Here is a 16,929-nt window from a genome sequence, read left to right as displayed (position 1 = left end):
GTTGCGCCGCTGCCATAACCATTCATCTGTTACAGCGGTTGTTTCTTTGTCTTCATTATTTCTACTTGTTTAGGCCAGCAGGCTAACCCCAAAGGAAAATCAAGGGCCGGCCACCCTAATGCAATTTAATACAGAACCGCTTATTTATTACGGCCGTTAGCACATATACTAAAAGCAAAATTGACGTTTCGTTAAGTTACCCCGCCAAAGGCCTGTTAGTTTTGGGGGGTAAACGGAACGCGTGGAATGGAACTCGGTTACTTGGATTAAAACCGCAGCAGTATACGCACGCTCGTAAGCTCTTTGTTTATACCACAAGTTTGTCAAAACCAGAAAAAAGATCACTCCAGCGATCATCACCGCCAGAACGCAGAGTCCCCGAATATATTAAAAGAAACTAATCTGGAACCCGCCAGCTCAAGTTTTCATGGTCCATCAGCGCCAGTAAAGGAGTCAGAACTATATCGAGATACAGTCCACTAACAAAGCAATTAAATTTATCAAATCATCACATTAAGCATTGACTACAAAGCCATTCCGGACAAAACAACGGAATTTGTTCAACGTCAATACACTAATAAAAGCGTTGGTTAAAAGGTATGTGCTCAAATTAAAAGTGACACAAAGAAAAAAGTGGTTAAATTTTTGTTCATGTTAATCACATGCGGTGATGAAAAAATTACTGAATAAACAGTGGTATTACAAAGCCTTTTGTCTATCCAATACTCTCCCCCACCCGTGGTAAGAGGTATTGGACACAGCCTAAGGCTAGCAGTCAGTGGCTTTAAACTTTCCTTGAAACGTAGCCCTGCACTGCACTTTCGGCTCTTGCAACCATCGCAGTTATAAATTATTATACAAATTTTGAGCTTATTCGTGACAAAAAGGGGCTTGTCCAAATTTCTATAACACCACTTTGGTCGTTATCTGAATATTGAGAAAAAATCGCTATCACAGTGCTTTCTGCTCGTTTAAAAATTTAAACGTGCACACACACACGTTTTATTACAAAAGACCATTTATTGGCTCTAGCTACAAGCGTTAATTTTGTGGCAAGCAAATTTTTCCTTGGACACTTAGCACCAGCAATATACATTTTATTAGAAGAGACATAACCTCACTCCTTATATTGCACACCGGTCACACATACAGGCTCACTGTTTTGTCAATTTAAGTATAATATCTTCTTTTTTTAAAAAAAAAGCAATATAAATTGGGTTTGAGTCCTTTAATCCTCACATTTATATTCGATTTTTTTTCACTGTAGCTTTATATCACATATTTATTATACTTATATCACACACACGTATATAATTATCTTTCATAAATTCTGGTATTCAGTGGCGAAGAGCTGAAAATAACACTTTCTTGCATATACATATATATATATATATATATATTTGGTTATAATAAATTTTAAAAGATCATAAAGAGGTGATTCCAAAATTTTTCTTTTGCGTGAAAGTTTTTTTGAGTGGTGGTGTTAGGTTATTGAAACCCTTCCCTTTGCTTCTGAGCATCAAACTCGAATTTGCTAATTAGGCCCTACATAATAGCTATTCTCTGTTAAATATCAAACGATATGGAGAAATTCATTAAAGCAGCTGATGAGGTGGCATGCCGATGAAGGAATTAAGCAGTGCCGAAATGGATCTATGAAACGAGCTTTAGCAGTTGTCTAAATTTTTCTTTCTTCGATTCTAATTTAAACAATTTTTTCATTTAAGAAAAAATGTATCATAACAATAATAAGATAAAATAATTGTTGTTAGGCCTTGAGCTCGATTCGAACCCGCGATCTTTCCAATAATTTATAAGGGGTTTAAGGCAGATGCCTCTACATATGTATACTATATGTTTTTAATGGGGATGTCTCGCTTTGCACACATCGGCGTCATCTCAAAACGTTGGCTCGTAGGTGCTTGCACCGTCTCCCCATATTGACGCGGAGCCTCCTCGCAGATTTCCCTACTTCTCCCAGATCCCATCTGTACCCCCTTTCCTCACTCAGGGCCAAGTTTCCTGTAACCAGAGGCTATTCTTAGCTAAACACCGGTCATACGTGGCAAAGATTCACACCCTGAATAAGGTGCCCATTGCTTTATTAGCAAACATAGCGGATCTAGAGAGGATAAAATCCGCAACTCTGAGTGTATCCCACGAACTGCGCTCATGGAATTAGGCACTATGTTAGTGTGTCTTATAACGGTGGCCTCCAGATATCTGACGCTCTCTAGTTGTAACTAGCCTGGCTGGGGTATTGGGGGCTATGAATCAGCTGATCTACCTTACCACTAATTTAGTGTGTCTTATAACGGTGGCCTCCAGATACCTGACGCCCTCTGGTTGTAACTAGTCTGGCTGGGGTATTGGGGGCTATGCACCAGCTGACCTACCACAGACATGCCGTATTCGAATAGTCCCCTGCAGATGCCAGATATGGTGACCCTATAGCAGGGATTGGCCTATTTTCGGCTCCTAAATCATTTTCAGTGCCAGCGAGTGCTAGGTGAGACGTTTGTGTGTTTGGGGGTGTTAGGGGAGTAAAAAAATATAATGGAAATATCGTACGCTTCGTCTCAAACGATATTCTTCGCAAGAAGGTTGCGGAAACACTAAACAACTGAAATGAAAATATTCTCTCTCAACCTCGAAAACCAATTCCCAAACTGTGTTGTAATAGTGCGAAAACAAAAACATACATTTTTTGGCAAGAAATACGAAAAACGGAATAACCATAGACTGAAGTCGACTTTATGTTAAGCAACGCATTATTGACATTCATTTGGCCTTCACATAAATTTAATTATATACCAGCCGATTGATTTTGCAGTATATACATAAAGGTATTTAAAAAAGTATTTTTAAAGTAGTAGCATTAGAGGAAGTAGTAGTAGAAGAACGTACTAATGCACGTTTCGGATACAATCGTGGGGAAACGAAACCCTTTTCAGACTTGTTGGCAGTGTCGCCGTGAGCCTAGGAAGAAATGCATGAACCAATAAACAGATCCCGCATTAAAAAATGAGAGAGCAAAAAAATCATAGTTGGCTGGGAAATAAATTTTCTTGGCGTGACATCACGCTTTTGGCAACATGTTTTATTGCTGACTCAGTGTTCAGACTTTATTCCAATCGGACTATTTTGCTCCGCTCTTACCTCCTACTACAACTAGAGTTGAAAACTAAATAGTATTACTACCTAATACCTTTTGGTTGAAGTTTTCATTATATACATACGTATGAAAAGCTGATTGTTTACAAGTGACGATTGGATGAAATGAAGTGAATTCATTGTTCGTGTCTTAAGACATGTTTGTTCACATTTTGCTTACAGTTTTTGTTTTTTTTTTTTTTTATTTCGCACGAAATGAGAAGTGAAGAAGTAAAATGTAAGCAAAAAATGTGTCCGAACGTAATCTGAAAATCCTGCCAAAATTCAACATACAGCACTTCTTGAAGTTTTATATAAAAATGAAGAATACTGAGTCAGTGAGGTCAGCGATAACAGTCGCCAATTGGGAGCACCATGCGAGGTCAAATCTTCCCCCAACTGTTTCTCCCAACTCAGTGAAGGTCTTTTCTTTCCTCTGTTTACAAACCGCTGTAACTTTCTTTCTTGGCAGCGTATTCTTCCATGCGCATAACATGACCTAGATAGCGAAGCTTCCTGTTTTTATTCGCTGCACTATCGTCATATCTGCGAAAAGCTCAAATAGCTCATCAATATACCTCCTTCGGTACTCGCCATAGACATCACGAATAGGACTATTCTTCTCTCGACACCTTCCATGATTCCGAGCCATACATCAGCACAGTTATGATGAGTGACTTGTAGAGCGGGAATTTTGTTCGTCGAGGCAGGACTTTGCTTTTCAATTTCTTAAAAAGCACTTGGTAGCAAGAGTTATTTTCCGTTTGATTTCTAGGCCAACATTGTTTTTGCTTTTAATGCTGCTTCCCAAATAGACGAAGTCCTTCACAGTCTCGAATTTATATCAGTCAACAGTGACGTGGCTACAAAGGCCACGATAACTGCAAGTACTTCGTCTTGTCCACATTTACTGCAAGCCCCACTTTTTTTGCTTCTGTATCTTATACCAACTCTTCGCCTCCATGTTTGAGCAGCCCGGCGGGTATCCCGTCATTACTTGGCACGTTTTGCGTGTTGAGCGTGTTTTTCATCATCGGCGATCGGGGTATCGGCTTCGTCTTCCCCCAGTCTGTACGTCAGGTCACCATTATCATTCCTACAGGTATTGGCCCGGTCTTTAAGCCTTCTGTTATTAAAAGAGCATGAAATATGTATGATAAACCGAAAATAATAATAATATTTTTTGCGATAAATATCCGGGGAGATAGATCCCACTTTTCTTCCAGAATGTGCTGTGCTAATGGGAGCATTATTTAATCATCCTACACGTTTTAGGCAGACTCCATGTGCATCTGATAAGGCAGATAACTTTTTGCTAAGAAACATTACATGATAAAAAAACAATCGAAGGGATTGCCAAGCCACCAAATCCATTTGATGTTGGTTGTTCGCCCGCTTTAAAAAAGCAAGAAAAAATATACTTCGAAAATTGTATTTTTACTCCGCCGTAGTTGTTTACTGAAGTAACAGTTTTAAATACTCCGAACACTGGTAGCGAAATATGAGAGAAATGTAATAAATCGAAAAACTTCAAAAGCGCTACGTCATCAAACTTTTTTTTAAAATTCGATTACAAATACAACAATTCCGGAATGCGGGATCTTGTCTCATTTGTTTATGGAAGAAATGTATCAATTTACAAATAAATATACAGCCCAATTCTAAACGAAAATTCCGTGCAAGTTTTTTCCCTTCTCCCATTCCTCGTATTCTAAATAAAAATTCCTTGTGAGTTTTTTCACTTCTCCCTTTCCTCCTATTCTGAACAATGTTCGAAAAAGCGGAAACCGGTTATGGGAGAAAAGTAGGTATTATGAATGTGAGGGAGAGGGAGATTTCTCTGCCATTTCATAGGAGTTTTTTCACTAGTTAAATAAAAGGGAATGCATCAAAATAGTTAAAGGAAATTCGTTCTTTTAAGAAAGAACACTTATTTGTACAAATTTGTGCTAAAATATGTATTTACATTCTACCACAATATTCTCACTGTTATTACAACAACAAAAACCACAATATTCTTTATTTTAAGTCGAAAAGTATATCACAAGCAACGGAAGAGCTCTTCCCGTATTTGATGCAGCCGTCCAGAAATTGCGCAAGGCTTTTTTAAGAAGGCTTAAATAGATTTTGGCATATGGCGAAAGGCGAACTCAACTCGACTTGGCCGATAGAAAATTTCTTTGCAGAATGCATGGTTCAATTATGTACAGGTTGGCTCATCTCATCAGCTGATTTTATTTATGTCATTGCATGGTCGAAGGGATTGTCAAAAGGAGATGGCAAACTCAAAATGAAACCAACACATTGGCAACATTTTACTTACACATACAAAAACTGCTAAGTTTTACGTTTCCATTCCATACCATTCGCACCAACACCAATACACAGATTTTGACAATTTGAACAGAGATATTTTGTTGCTTTACAGATGAGCCAACCTGTATATAGTTGAACCATGGCAGAATGAATGCATGCAACTCCGGCGGATTTGTGTTATCCCGCCGCCTTCTTCTTCTTATGCTCCTCTATTGATGTTGCTGTGGCACCAATTCATTACTTATTCCAGTGAATACGACATGAAATGAAATAATGTGCATTGTTTATACCTTATTTCTAAATTTCAAACAAATTGGTAACAATAATTAAACTACAATTTTTTAAACAAAATAAGAAATGCGCAACGAAATTTCAATTGATAAAACAGCTGACTTCGAAAATTCGAAATTCCTATTCCCCAATTATTCTTCTCCCTAGGAGAAAAGAATTGGAGGAATTTTTCCGCGGGAATAAAAAAATCCGCAAGAACAAAATTCCGCGAGAATATTTAGAATTGGTCTGATAATAATTAACAAAAAATTTTAAGTTAAACGGTTTTATTGGAAACAATACTTACATGAAGTAATAATAACACGAAAAGCTAGAAAATAATTAGGTAGGTCCTAGGTACTAGTCATCACTCTCCACATCAATATAAGGCGTTGATCAGACAATTAAATGAAAACGTTGGGCGCGTGAAATTTCTAAAATTGTGAGGCGTAGCATAACCTGATTAAGGTTTAGTTGGTTTTACTTATGACTATCAATAGAAATGTTTTTTAATTATTTTATTTTCAAGTATTTAGTCTTTATTTAATTGCCTATTATTTCTTATTATATTTAGTTCATTTAGTGACTCATTATTACAAGGACTCTTTCCTGACAATTTGTTACAACCTAAATCCTCAATACATAATCCTTCCAAAGACTTTACTCGACTCTCCGCCAACTCCAAATGTAATGATGATGTAGAAGTACCGGACTGTATGCAATATTTGTTCCATATATGCCCCAAATCGGGCATCATAGGTCGCCTTCTATTCATGTATGTATTATGTGTTCCAAATATGGACCAATCGGACCACAAATACGATTTTTGTGAATATATCGACCCTTGCACCACCTAGCGGCGATTTTTTTTTTCATAAGTCGCTTTTTATTCTTGCATGTATTATGTGTTCCAAATATGAGCCAAATCGGGCATCATAGGTCGCCTTCTATTCATGTATGTATTATGTGTTCCAAATATGGACCAATCGGACCACAAATACGACTTTTGTGAATATCTCGATCCATGCGCCACCTAGCGGCGATTTTTTTCATAGGTCGATTTCTATTCTTGTATGTATTATGTGTTTCAAATATGAGATAAATCGCAACACAAATACGATTTTTGCGAATATCTCGATCCTTGTGCCACCTAGCGGCGATTTTTTCTTATTATTGCATTGTCATCGGGTTCTGAACTATATTCCAAGTTTCAAGCTTGTAGCTTATCGGGAAGTTACTTAAATTTCAATTACAAAATTCGTTCGCAACGGCCTGTCAAGTCAAACAGTTAAAAAAAGGTACCAATCGAATAAACAACGACTAATTTTACCAGTTTTATTATAAACATAACTGCTTTCATTTATAGATTTCAAATTATGGAGGAATTTTAAAATTTCTTCAGCTCAGATGCATATATCGTTAAATCCACACTGCAAAAATTGTTGGAGCATGTGTTGCATGTGTGTTTAATTTACGGCGACCATGTTTCTTATTTTAAAACTTGCTTTGTTTATGATTTGAATCATAAAGGAACTTTTAAAATTGCAACTGAAAATTCAGTTCGAGTTGTGAATCACAAAAGCCACATTACATATTCGTGGCCTTTAGTGCGAGCGAAGCCCCCGGTAAAGGCGAGTTTATCCTAAAACGCTTAATAATTTAACATAATAAGAGCGGTGGCAGCTCTATTTTCCACTTTCCAAGTACTCTCTCTTTATCTATCTTATGTGTGCTTGTATATTATTCTCTTCCTGTGTTCTTCGCCCCACATACCTGCACTTGATTGTCCCTCACCTAGCACTTAAATGTGCAAAGCGCGGCACGAGCCGTTTTGCCCATCGCTGCTTTATAAGATGCAAACCCAGTAGAATCACGATCTTCAATCTTAAATAATCCTGGGGGTGAGGATTAGTCAAAAGAGGCCGCTCAAATAGCTCAGCTCCACCAGAGAGAGAGCCCAAAAATATGTCGCTGCCCACAGCTGGCAATACAAAAATATTTACAAAATCTGGGCATCGAATATCGAGACATCCTTGCCTCCCCATCGCTATGCAACAGCTAAGCAGTCGGGTTTGTTCGACTTATGGTATTAAAAGTATTCTAGACAAATTAAATGAAAAAGGGCGGAGCCACGCCCATTTTGAAATTTTCTTTTATTTTTGTATTTTGTTGCGCCAAATCATTACTGGAGATGAATGAAGACATAATTAGTTATATACTGTAAAAATATTAAATTTTTTGTTAAAATTTGTCTTTTAAATTTTTTTTTTTAAAGTGGGCGTGTTCGTTATCCGATTTTGCAAATTTTTATTTAGCACACATATAGTAGTAGGAGTAACGTGCCTGCCAAATTTCATCATGATATCTTCAACGACTGCCAAATTACAGCTTGCAAAACTTCTAAATTATCTTTTAAAAGTGGGCGGTGCCACCCCCATTGTCCAAAATTTTACTAATTTTCTATTCTGCGTCATAAGTTCAACTTAACTACCAAGTTTCATCGCTTTATCCGTCTTTGGTAATGAATTATCGCACTTTTTCGATTTTTCGAAATTTTCGATATCGAAAAAGTGGGCGTGGTTATAGTCCGATATCGTTCATTTTAAACAGCGGTCTGAGATGAGTGCCCAGGAACCTATATACCAAATTTCATCAAGATACCTCAAAATTTACTCAAGTTATCGTGTTAACGGACGGACTGGCGGACGGACATGGCTCAATCAAATTTTTTTCGATACTGATGATTTTGATATATGGAAGTCTATATCTATCTCGATTCCTTTATACCTGTACAACCAACCGTTATCCAATCAAAGTTAATATACTCTGTGAGCTCTGCTCAACTGAGTATAAAAAGAGTTGAACTCGTTTGGGACGTTGAGTGCGAAAGGGCATTTTTATCTTTGAAAGCAGCATTACTTTCACCAAAATTACTACAATACCCAGATTTCACTAAACAATTCATTATTACCGTTGATGCTTCCACAACTAGATGTGGCGCTGTTTTGAGTCAAGAACAGCAAGGCAGTGATTTACCAATTTTTTTCGCGTCTAAAGCATTTAATAAAGCAGAGCAGAAAAAACCAATTATAGAATTGGAACTCTTTCGAATATACTTCGCAATAAAGCAATTTCGACCATATGTTTATGGCACACATTTCTTTGTAAAATCCGACCATAGACCACTAGTATACCTATTCAACATGAAAGACCCCTCTTCAAAACTTTCGAGAATTAGGCTAGAATAAGCGGAGTATAACTTTATTATAATTTATATTACGGGTAAATCAAGCGTTGGTGCTGATGCACTATCGCGTATTACAATCGATGAGATTAAGGAATCGAACAAACAAATTTTAGCAGTACAGACAAGATCAATGACAAAATGGCAAAAGGATGAAAACCTTGTTAGGAAACCTGAGAAAAACGACGAAAAACAACTTACTTTACACGTTTACGACAAATTTTTATTTAATTTTTCAAATTTTGAAATTACTTACAATAAAGATATAAAAACCACAAATTTAAGAATTTTTGCGCATATTAAACATAAGAACCTCGAGTTACTTAGTTTTGAGCTTGTTAACGAAATAATTACTTTAGAGAAATTACTTTCGAGGCTTGAATCAGAAGCCAGCAAACGAAAAATTAAGCAAATAGAATGGCCTAAAGATGATGTTTTTTTAAATTATTTTTCAACTACATATTTAAAGGACCGCGGAAATAAAATTTAAAGTATCTAGAAATTATTGTAACAGATCCAGTAGAGACTGTAACAGACAATGACAAAAAACTTAAGTTAATGACTATCTACCACGACGACCCAATTTCAGGAGGACATGTGGTATGAAAAAACTTTACGCAAAACTAAGAACAAAATTTGATTAGAAAAACATGACCCGTGATATAACAAAATATGTTAAAGGTTGTTACAAATGTCTTTTTAACAAGGTTAAACCAAAAAATAAAGAAAACCTTGTTATAACGCCAACACCCTGTAAACCTTTTGAAATATTAGTAATTGATACAACAGGACCCCTACCTGAGTCCAAATATGGTAACAAGTTCGCACTTACCATGACTTGTGACATGACTAAATATTTGGTACCAATAGCTGTACCAGATAAATCAGCAAAAACAATTGCATCTGCACTTTTTGACGGATTTATTTTAACATACGTCACAATGGATACCATAAAATCAGATTTAGGTACAGAATTTAAAAATGAATTATTTGAAGAATTAACTAAACTTTTAAATATTAAATATAATTTTTCAACTGCATACCATCACGAAACTGTTGGTACAATTGAACGTGATCATAGAGTATTTAATGAATACTTACGTGCATATTTAAACGAATCCTTTTCAGACTGGGATGTATCACATTTTTACACAATACTACCACAAGCACAGTTTTCGACAATCAATTTTCTACTTTCGAGTTATTTTTTGGAAAAAAGGCAACTTTGCCTAATGAATTAAGAAAAGAAAAAATTTACCCAATTTATAATGTCGAAAACTATGCTAAAGAAGTTAAGTTTAGAATGCAGAAAGCGCACAAAATGGCACAAACCCTAATAAATAAAAATAAGTTACAAAGCAAAAATCTTTATGATAAAACGGCTCGTCCGTTAATTGTAAAAATCGGAGATAAAGTACTTTTACGGAAAAAACCACATCACAAACATGAAAATATTTATCAAGGTCCTTTTATTATAACTAAAATTAGCGAACCTAATATAACTATTTTCGTTGAAGTTAACAATAAAGAAAAAGTGGTACACAAAAATCGCCTTAGTAAAGTAAGTTAACATTGCTTTGTTACTATCAGTAAACTTTAAAATCCGACACACAAAACAAATACAAAAAAAAAAACAAATCCAAAACAAATTAGCATTAGCTTTATTTTCGTCATTTAAGCAGCCACGAAGGCTCAAAAACTATTAAAAAAAAAAGACAATAACACACAATGTTGTATATTCAAAGAGAAAAAAACGTATTTCATAAAATTTGTTCATACCTGATAACAAAATTGTATTTCTTAAGTTACAAAAAAAAAACTATTTCAAAAGCAGCAAAGATTAAAAATGTAAAACTTTTATAAAACAAGTTGAATATATATAAAATGTAAATATTTACAAGAAGAGAAAAACAACAAACAATATATTTTACTAAATAAATTCAAATTAATATTGCTATGTTTCATTCAAGCTACTTCTAATAAACTACCAAAAATGTAACTAAAATTCGAGTATTTAACTTCTAAGTTTTTTTTTTCAATTAAAATGGTTCCGAACTAACGAATCCAAAAGGGGAGGAACACCCTAATGTATAGTAAACATATTCGTTCGTTCGCAACAATTTTTATAAGTTTATGGGCAAGGGGGTGATGTAAGGGTAAAAATTCCCCAAGTCATCTTCCAGTAGACACATCTGGTAACATCGTTGCTCACAATATTAATATGTCCAGAAAGAGTAAGACATACTTAATATTAGGGTGTTTTTTTTTAATTTTTTTCAAATTTTTACAGGTGCTCAGTTCTTAAAATGTGCTGTTTAGTGCAAAAATGCAATTGTAAAAGTTTGAGCTCAATCGGACTTTGCTTTCCCGTGCCTGAAGACCCCTGAAGTTGGCGAAGTCACAATTTTTCGCGAAAAATAAATTTTTTTTTATTTGCAATATATTATACATGTTGAAATAAATTTATTGTCAAATGAAAGGAAATTTACGGGACTTTAAAGTATATAATAGACATTTTCCTTTAAATATGGGTAGTTTGATAGATATATAATATTTAATGAATCAAGTTCGTGACCTGGTATAATATTGCGCTGTTCCCTACAATTTTGATCAAGCCAAGTTCGAGATTATTGATGTTCTATAAAACTTTTTACTATGACATATTTTTAGCAACGTATACGTTCAGATCACGTTCATATTGAGCCATAAGGTTTGTTTATTGAGCTGCTCTAGCTTACGCCAGGTTGAATTATTTCACAAAATTGTGTTTCATGAACACTTTTATTGCTCTAGGTTGCTCTATCTTTTGTTTCAAGAGTATGCTCAAAACAAAACTAGAGTAATCCAGATCACAAATTTCTGCTCTAGCTTTTTTTGTGTAGTAAGTTAGAGCAGAAAAAATAAATTTTTAAAACTTCAAAAAACTAGCTTGCAAGAGAAACCACGTTTTAGCATACGTGTATTTGCATTAATTTTGAAGATTTAAAAAAAAAAAACCAAATAAATGGAAACTATCCAGATTCAAGTGTTTCATGTTATTTCTGCTCTGAGTTGCTCTAAGTTGCTCTATTTCTATTTTGTCAGCTGCCCTACTGTGCTCTGCTCTAACCTGCTCTGAACTTTTTTTGTTCGTTAGACAGACTTATAAAGTCGAGTTTTTTGACAAAAACAATACAAAATAAAGTCAAAAACGTCCCATAAACAATAGTTTATGGCTCAACTTGAATATAGTCTAATAGTTTTAAAATTCAATTATGCGAATATTGATACTTGAAATTTCTGGCATATTTTAGCTCATTTGCTATTTATACATAAAAGGAATTTACATTGCCCAACTTTGCAGTCCTGTTGATTTTTAAAATTGCCTAGAGTAAACGGGTCGTACAAAAGCAAGAATACCTTGTCAGATGCCGAAAAATGCTGTTTGCAAAGTTGAAAAACTATATAACGAATGGAGATCACTTCGAAGGAATTCAGCATTGAAGACAAAACGCCAGGAAGGAAAGAATTTTGCATTCAAATCCAAACTGCCCGAACTTTTTGATGTAGCAGTGGAAGCTGCCATTTCCAAAATGTCGAATAAAGATGTTCGATTTTTGGAAAGTCAGAGATGAAAGGTCGCAAAGGTCACATGGAAGGTGTCGATAGGAATACTGCTCGAGCTGATCAAAGAAGAGTAGAAAGAGAGAAAAGAAGAGAAGAAATAGAATCCACGGAAGAACAGCGCAAACTACAAACTTCACTATCAGATGCTGGTGAGATATTATATTTTTCCAATTTAAGCCAAAAACTATGTTCTTAGAAGTTATAGCTTTTATTTTTACCAAATTCAACAGTAGATTCCTCCTAAAAACTTAAAACTTTATCTTCTTTTATCACTGCAGCGGAAAGTATGCAATATAATTCAGAGTTTTTTGAATCCGAAGTGGAAGAAATGAGTTCTGATGAAGAATTTATTGACGATAAGAAAATCCACAAAGCGAAAAGAAGAAAATAGTACATAGTAATGGGCAGAAGGAAGTAATGACTTAAAAGTTGTCGATTCTGCTAGATATATGTAGAATTTCTGATCGAAATGCTGTGAGAATAATTTTCGCAACATATGAACGTCTGGGCTCTAACGTGGACGAACTAGGAATTAGTAGAAGTACGATAAGAAAACGTAGAATATCATTTCGGGAGCAAAGGGCACAGAAAATCAAGGCGAGAGTCAGAAATTCAGACTTGAAGGCTTGTGTTGTTTATTGGGATGAAAAACTTTTGCCAAAACTTCTTCAGAAGGACTGTACTGAAAGGCTTGCAATCTTAGTAAGCAAAGGAGATGATGAACAACTACTGGCAGTCCCTGAATTAGAGAATAGCACAGGTTTCTGTCAGGCAGAAGCTGTTAGCGGTTGCCTAGAATAATGGGATGTTCGAGATAACATTGTTGGTATGTGTTTTGATACGACAGCTTCCAATACCGGTCGAATGAAAGGCGCTTGCACCTTGTTAAAAAAGAGCTGAGCAGACCTCTGTTGCATTTAGCGTGTCGCCATCACATTTTAAAAGTCGTTTTACGGTAAGTGTTTGAGTACAAAATGGGATCAACAACTGCTCCCCTACCCGATATTTTTAGAAAATTTCAAATTCATTGGCCTAACATAGATCAGTTTAAGTACTTGGAAGGGGTAAAAGATGATTCGGTAAAGAGATCAGTGAAAGAATTCGAAAAAGACGTTTCGGAATTTCTTCGCCTTCAGTTAACTGAAATAACTGCCGAGAGTTGGAAAACTCCTTCTAGTGATGTTTCATTTCGCTCTCCTGGTGCTTATCATCACGCTCGTTGGATGGCTAAAGCCATTTACTTTTTAAACACTTTTATTTTTAGGGAGCAATTTCCTATGTCCAAAGAAGGGTTCAGTTCAATAAAAGTTATTTGTTTATTTATTGTCAACCTATATGTTAAAATGTGGTGTCAAGCTTCAAACGCTAATATGGCGCCCAATAATGATTTAATGTTTATTCACAACGTTATTAAGTACAAACGTTTTGATCGAGGTATATCAGAAAAGGTATTGGGAAAATATAGGCATCAGTTGAGGTATATGAATCCGGAATTGATTTGCTCCAGTCTGTACGACAAAAATGTTTCAAATGAACTTAAGGGAAAAATTGCACAAAAGATTTTATCATACAAGGATTTAACAGAAGATGAAAGATCCCCAAGGATAGTGAGAGTACAAGTTTCTGAAAAGGAAGCTGTGAAGTTTTTTAAAAATGTTTCCGTTGATGAGTTTATTTCCGACCAATCTCTTGTACTTTTCGAGTATTTTAACGTCGGAACGGATTTTTTGGCAGAGGCCTCAATGAGCTGGTTTCATAATAAAAACTTTTTGAAACTTCAAAGTTTTGTTAGAAGCATAAAAGTAGTAAACGACAGGGAAGAGAGGGGAGTTAAGTTAATTCAAGATTTTAATAACACTCTAACAAAAGAGGAGGAGTTTCAAAGTGTACCCTTTCTCAACCCGTATCCGATGACTGAAATGGAAAATCAACTTTTTTTTAAATTTTTTAATTTTTTAATCCTTTTAAATTTTATTTTTAACATGCATTCTTTCTGGAACTCTAGAATGGCTACCATCATCTCTCCATTTTGTTAAACATTGTATTAATTAATTAAAGACAGAAAATACATAACTACAACAATTTCTTAAGTTCCAGTTTTTTCTATTATAATAAATAAAGATACCGTTGATTACGGATAAGGTAAGATATCAGTAAACGTAAAATTGTTTTCGAAATTGTGAGGAACAGCGAAATACCATACCAGGTAAGAATCTTTGTCCACTAAGTGTTAGATATCTTTTCAACTGTCCAGTTTTAGAAAAGAAATGTTATTATATACTTTAAAGATTAAATTTTATTTCTTTTAATAATACACCTGCATCTTAAAATAAATAAATGTAAGGCGCGATAACCTCCGAAGAGATCTAAGGCCGAGCTTCTCTTCCAATTTGCGTCGTGCTCCTCTTGATTTTCCCTACAAATTGGCTGGACGGGACCTACATGTTTTATGCTGACTCCGAACGGCATCTGCAAGGCAGATAATTTTTCACTGAGAGCTTTTCATGGCAGAAATACACCCGTAGCGCTTGCCAAACACTGCCGAGGGGCGACCCCACTTAGAAAAATTTTCTTCTAATTGAAAAACCTTATTTCTAAAATTTAATGTTGCCTTGCCCGGGGTGCGAACCCAGGGCATACGGTGTGGTAGGCTGAGCACGCTACCATCACACCATGGTGGCCGCCGCGGTATGCGGATATCTTATCGCAGGTTAAAACAAAAAATTTTGGAGTTTTCGGTAAAAATTGGGATTTTGTCAAACTTCCAGGCTCTTTCGGCACGGGAAGGCGAATTCCGATTGAGCTGAAACTTTTACAATTGCATTTTTATATCTAATATAACATTTCTAGAAGTGAGCACATACAAATTTCGGAGAGAAAAAAAACTACACTGTATTGCAAAACTACCCTATTATATAGATATATTTTCAGGCTGTCAGTAAGCTGTAAGGCTGTCAGTAAGAGAGAATAAGATAAATATGTGGGGTGAAATATGAAATTGACGATTGGCAATAGTGTCCTCGCCATTTTCATATTTCACCGCCACCATTCCATTTTTGTGTAACTATGTGCTTGGACGTAATTTTTATAAATCTTCTGTAGTAAGCTGTATTTTGGGTTTAATTAAAATAATTAAATAAGTTAATTAAAAACCCCAAGCGAAGAGTTTATTCTTGGAAATCAGCACCATGGCAACGATATGGAGGCGGCGCCCTCCACGATATAAATTTTGGACATAGCATGACGGTGGGATTACTTCCAGGTAACCGTATCAAAGCCGTACCCAATAGATTCTATGATATACCTGTTTTCTGTGAAAATGGGCGAAATCGGTTAAAGCCACGCCCAGTTTATATACACAGTCGACCGTCTGTCCTTCCGCTCGGCCGTTAACACGATAACTTGAGCAACAATCGATATATCTTTACTAAACTTAGTTCACGTACTTATCTGAACTCACTTTATCTTGGTATTAAAAATGGGCGAAATCCGACTATGACCACGCCCACTTTTTCGATATCGAAAATTACGAAAAATTAAAAATGCCAAATATGAAAAAAGGGATGAAACACGGTAATTGGATTGGTTTATTGATGCAAAATATAACTTTAGAAAAAACTTTGTAAAATGGGTGTGACACCTACCATATTATGTATTTATGTATTTATTGATTTGAGTCTTTGAATTTATAGATTCTTACAGACTATGTTATGCAAATTTTTACATTAACTTAATCCTAAGAAAAATAAGATCTTAGATTATTAATTAAGGCAGCGTAAGGAAAAGTATAGTCAGCACCTGGGGAGTTAAAAAACATATTCAGATCAGCACAAGCCCTAGAAATGGGAGCACTTATACCATAAATAGTTCTAGAAAACCCAATTTTTAAGGGTTCAAACTGTCGGAGGTTTCTGCATGGTACATTAAACTGAATTTATTAAAGAAGTGATGGACAATCAACGGTCCCTGAAATTATGCCAATGACAAATGAGCAAGATAGAATGAATCATCTATTAAGTAGAAGAAAATGAAAAAGTTCTGCAGGGCCAAATCAAAAGCCCTTGGAATCTTGGCAGGAATTCTGTTCGTGGTATTACATATATAAATAAATTAGCGGTACCCGGCAGATGATGTTCTGGGTCACCCTGGTCCACATTTTGGTCGATATCTCGAAAACGCCTTCACATATAGAACTTAGGGCCACTCCCTTTTAAAATACTCATTAACACCTTTCATTTGATACCCATATCGTACAAATACATTACAGAGTCACCCCTGGTCCACCTTTATGGCGATATCACGAAAAGGCGTCCACCTATAGAACTAAGGCCCACTCCCTT

The 16,929-nt window shown here is 35.5% G+C and overlaps 1 protein-coding gene across 7 annotated transcripts in view; it reads left to right on the top strand.

Annotated features, from left to right (window-relative positions):
- LOC137244194 (matrix metalloproteinase-2-like) overlaps nucleotides 1-16,929 on the top strand; it is an 830,051-nt gene that overhangs the window by 329,236 nt on the left and 483,886 nt on the right. Inside the window, exon 4 of one of the 7 annotated variants that reach the window (XM_067772838.1) lies at nucleotides 12,277-12,883. The exons of the other annotated variants lie outside the window; for them this stretch is intronic. Within the exon in view, the coding sequence (XP_067628939.1) occupies nucleotides 12,277-12,298 (22 nt within the window). The 3' untranslated portion in view covers nucleotides 12,299-12,883. Of the gene's footprint in view, nucleotides 1-12,276; nucleotides 12,884-16,929 lie in introns of those variants that run through there. 7 annotated transcript variants of the gene reach the window in all.

This window comes from Eurosta solidaginis, chromosome 3 (assembly GCF_040869045.1).
Source record: "Eurosta solidaginis isolate ZX-2024a chromosome 3, ASM4086904v1, whole genome shotgun sequence".
NCBI classification, from domain to species: domain Eukaryota; kingdom Metazoa; phylum Arthropoda; class Insecta; order Diptera; family Tephritidae; genus Eurosta; species Eurosta solidaginis.
Note: the sequence above shows the minus strand (reverse complement) of the source record. Positions and strands in the feature narration are given on the sequence as shown.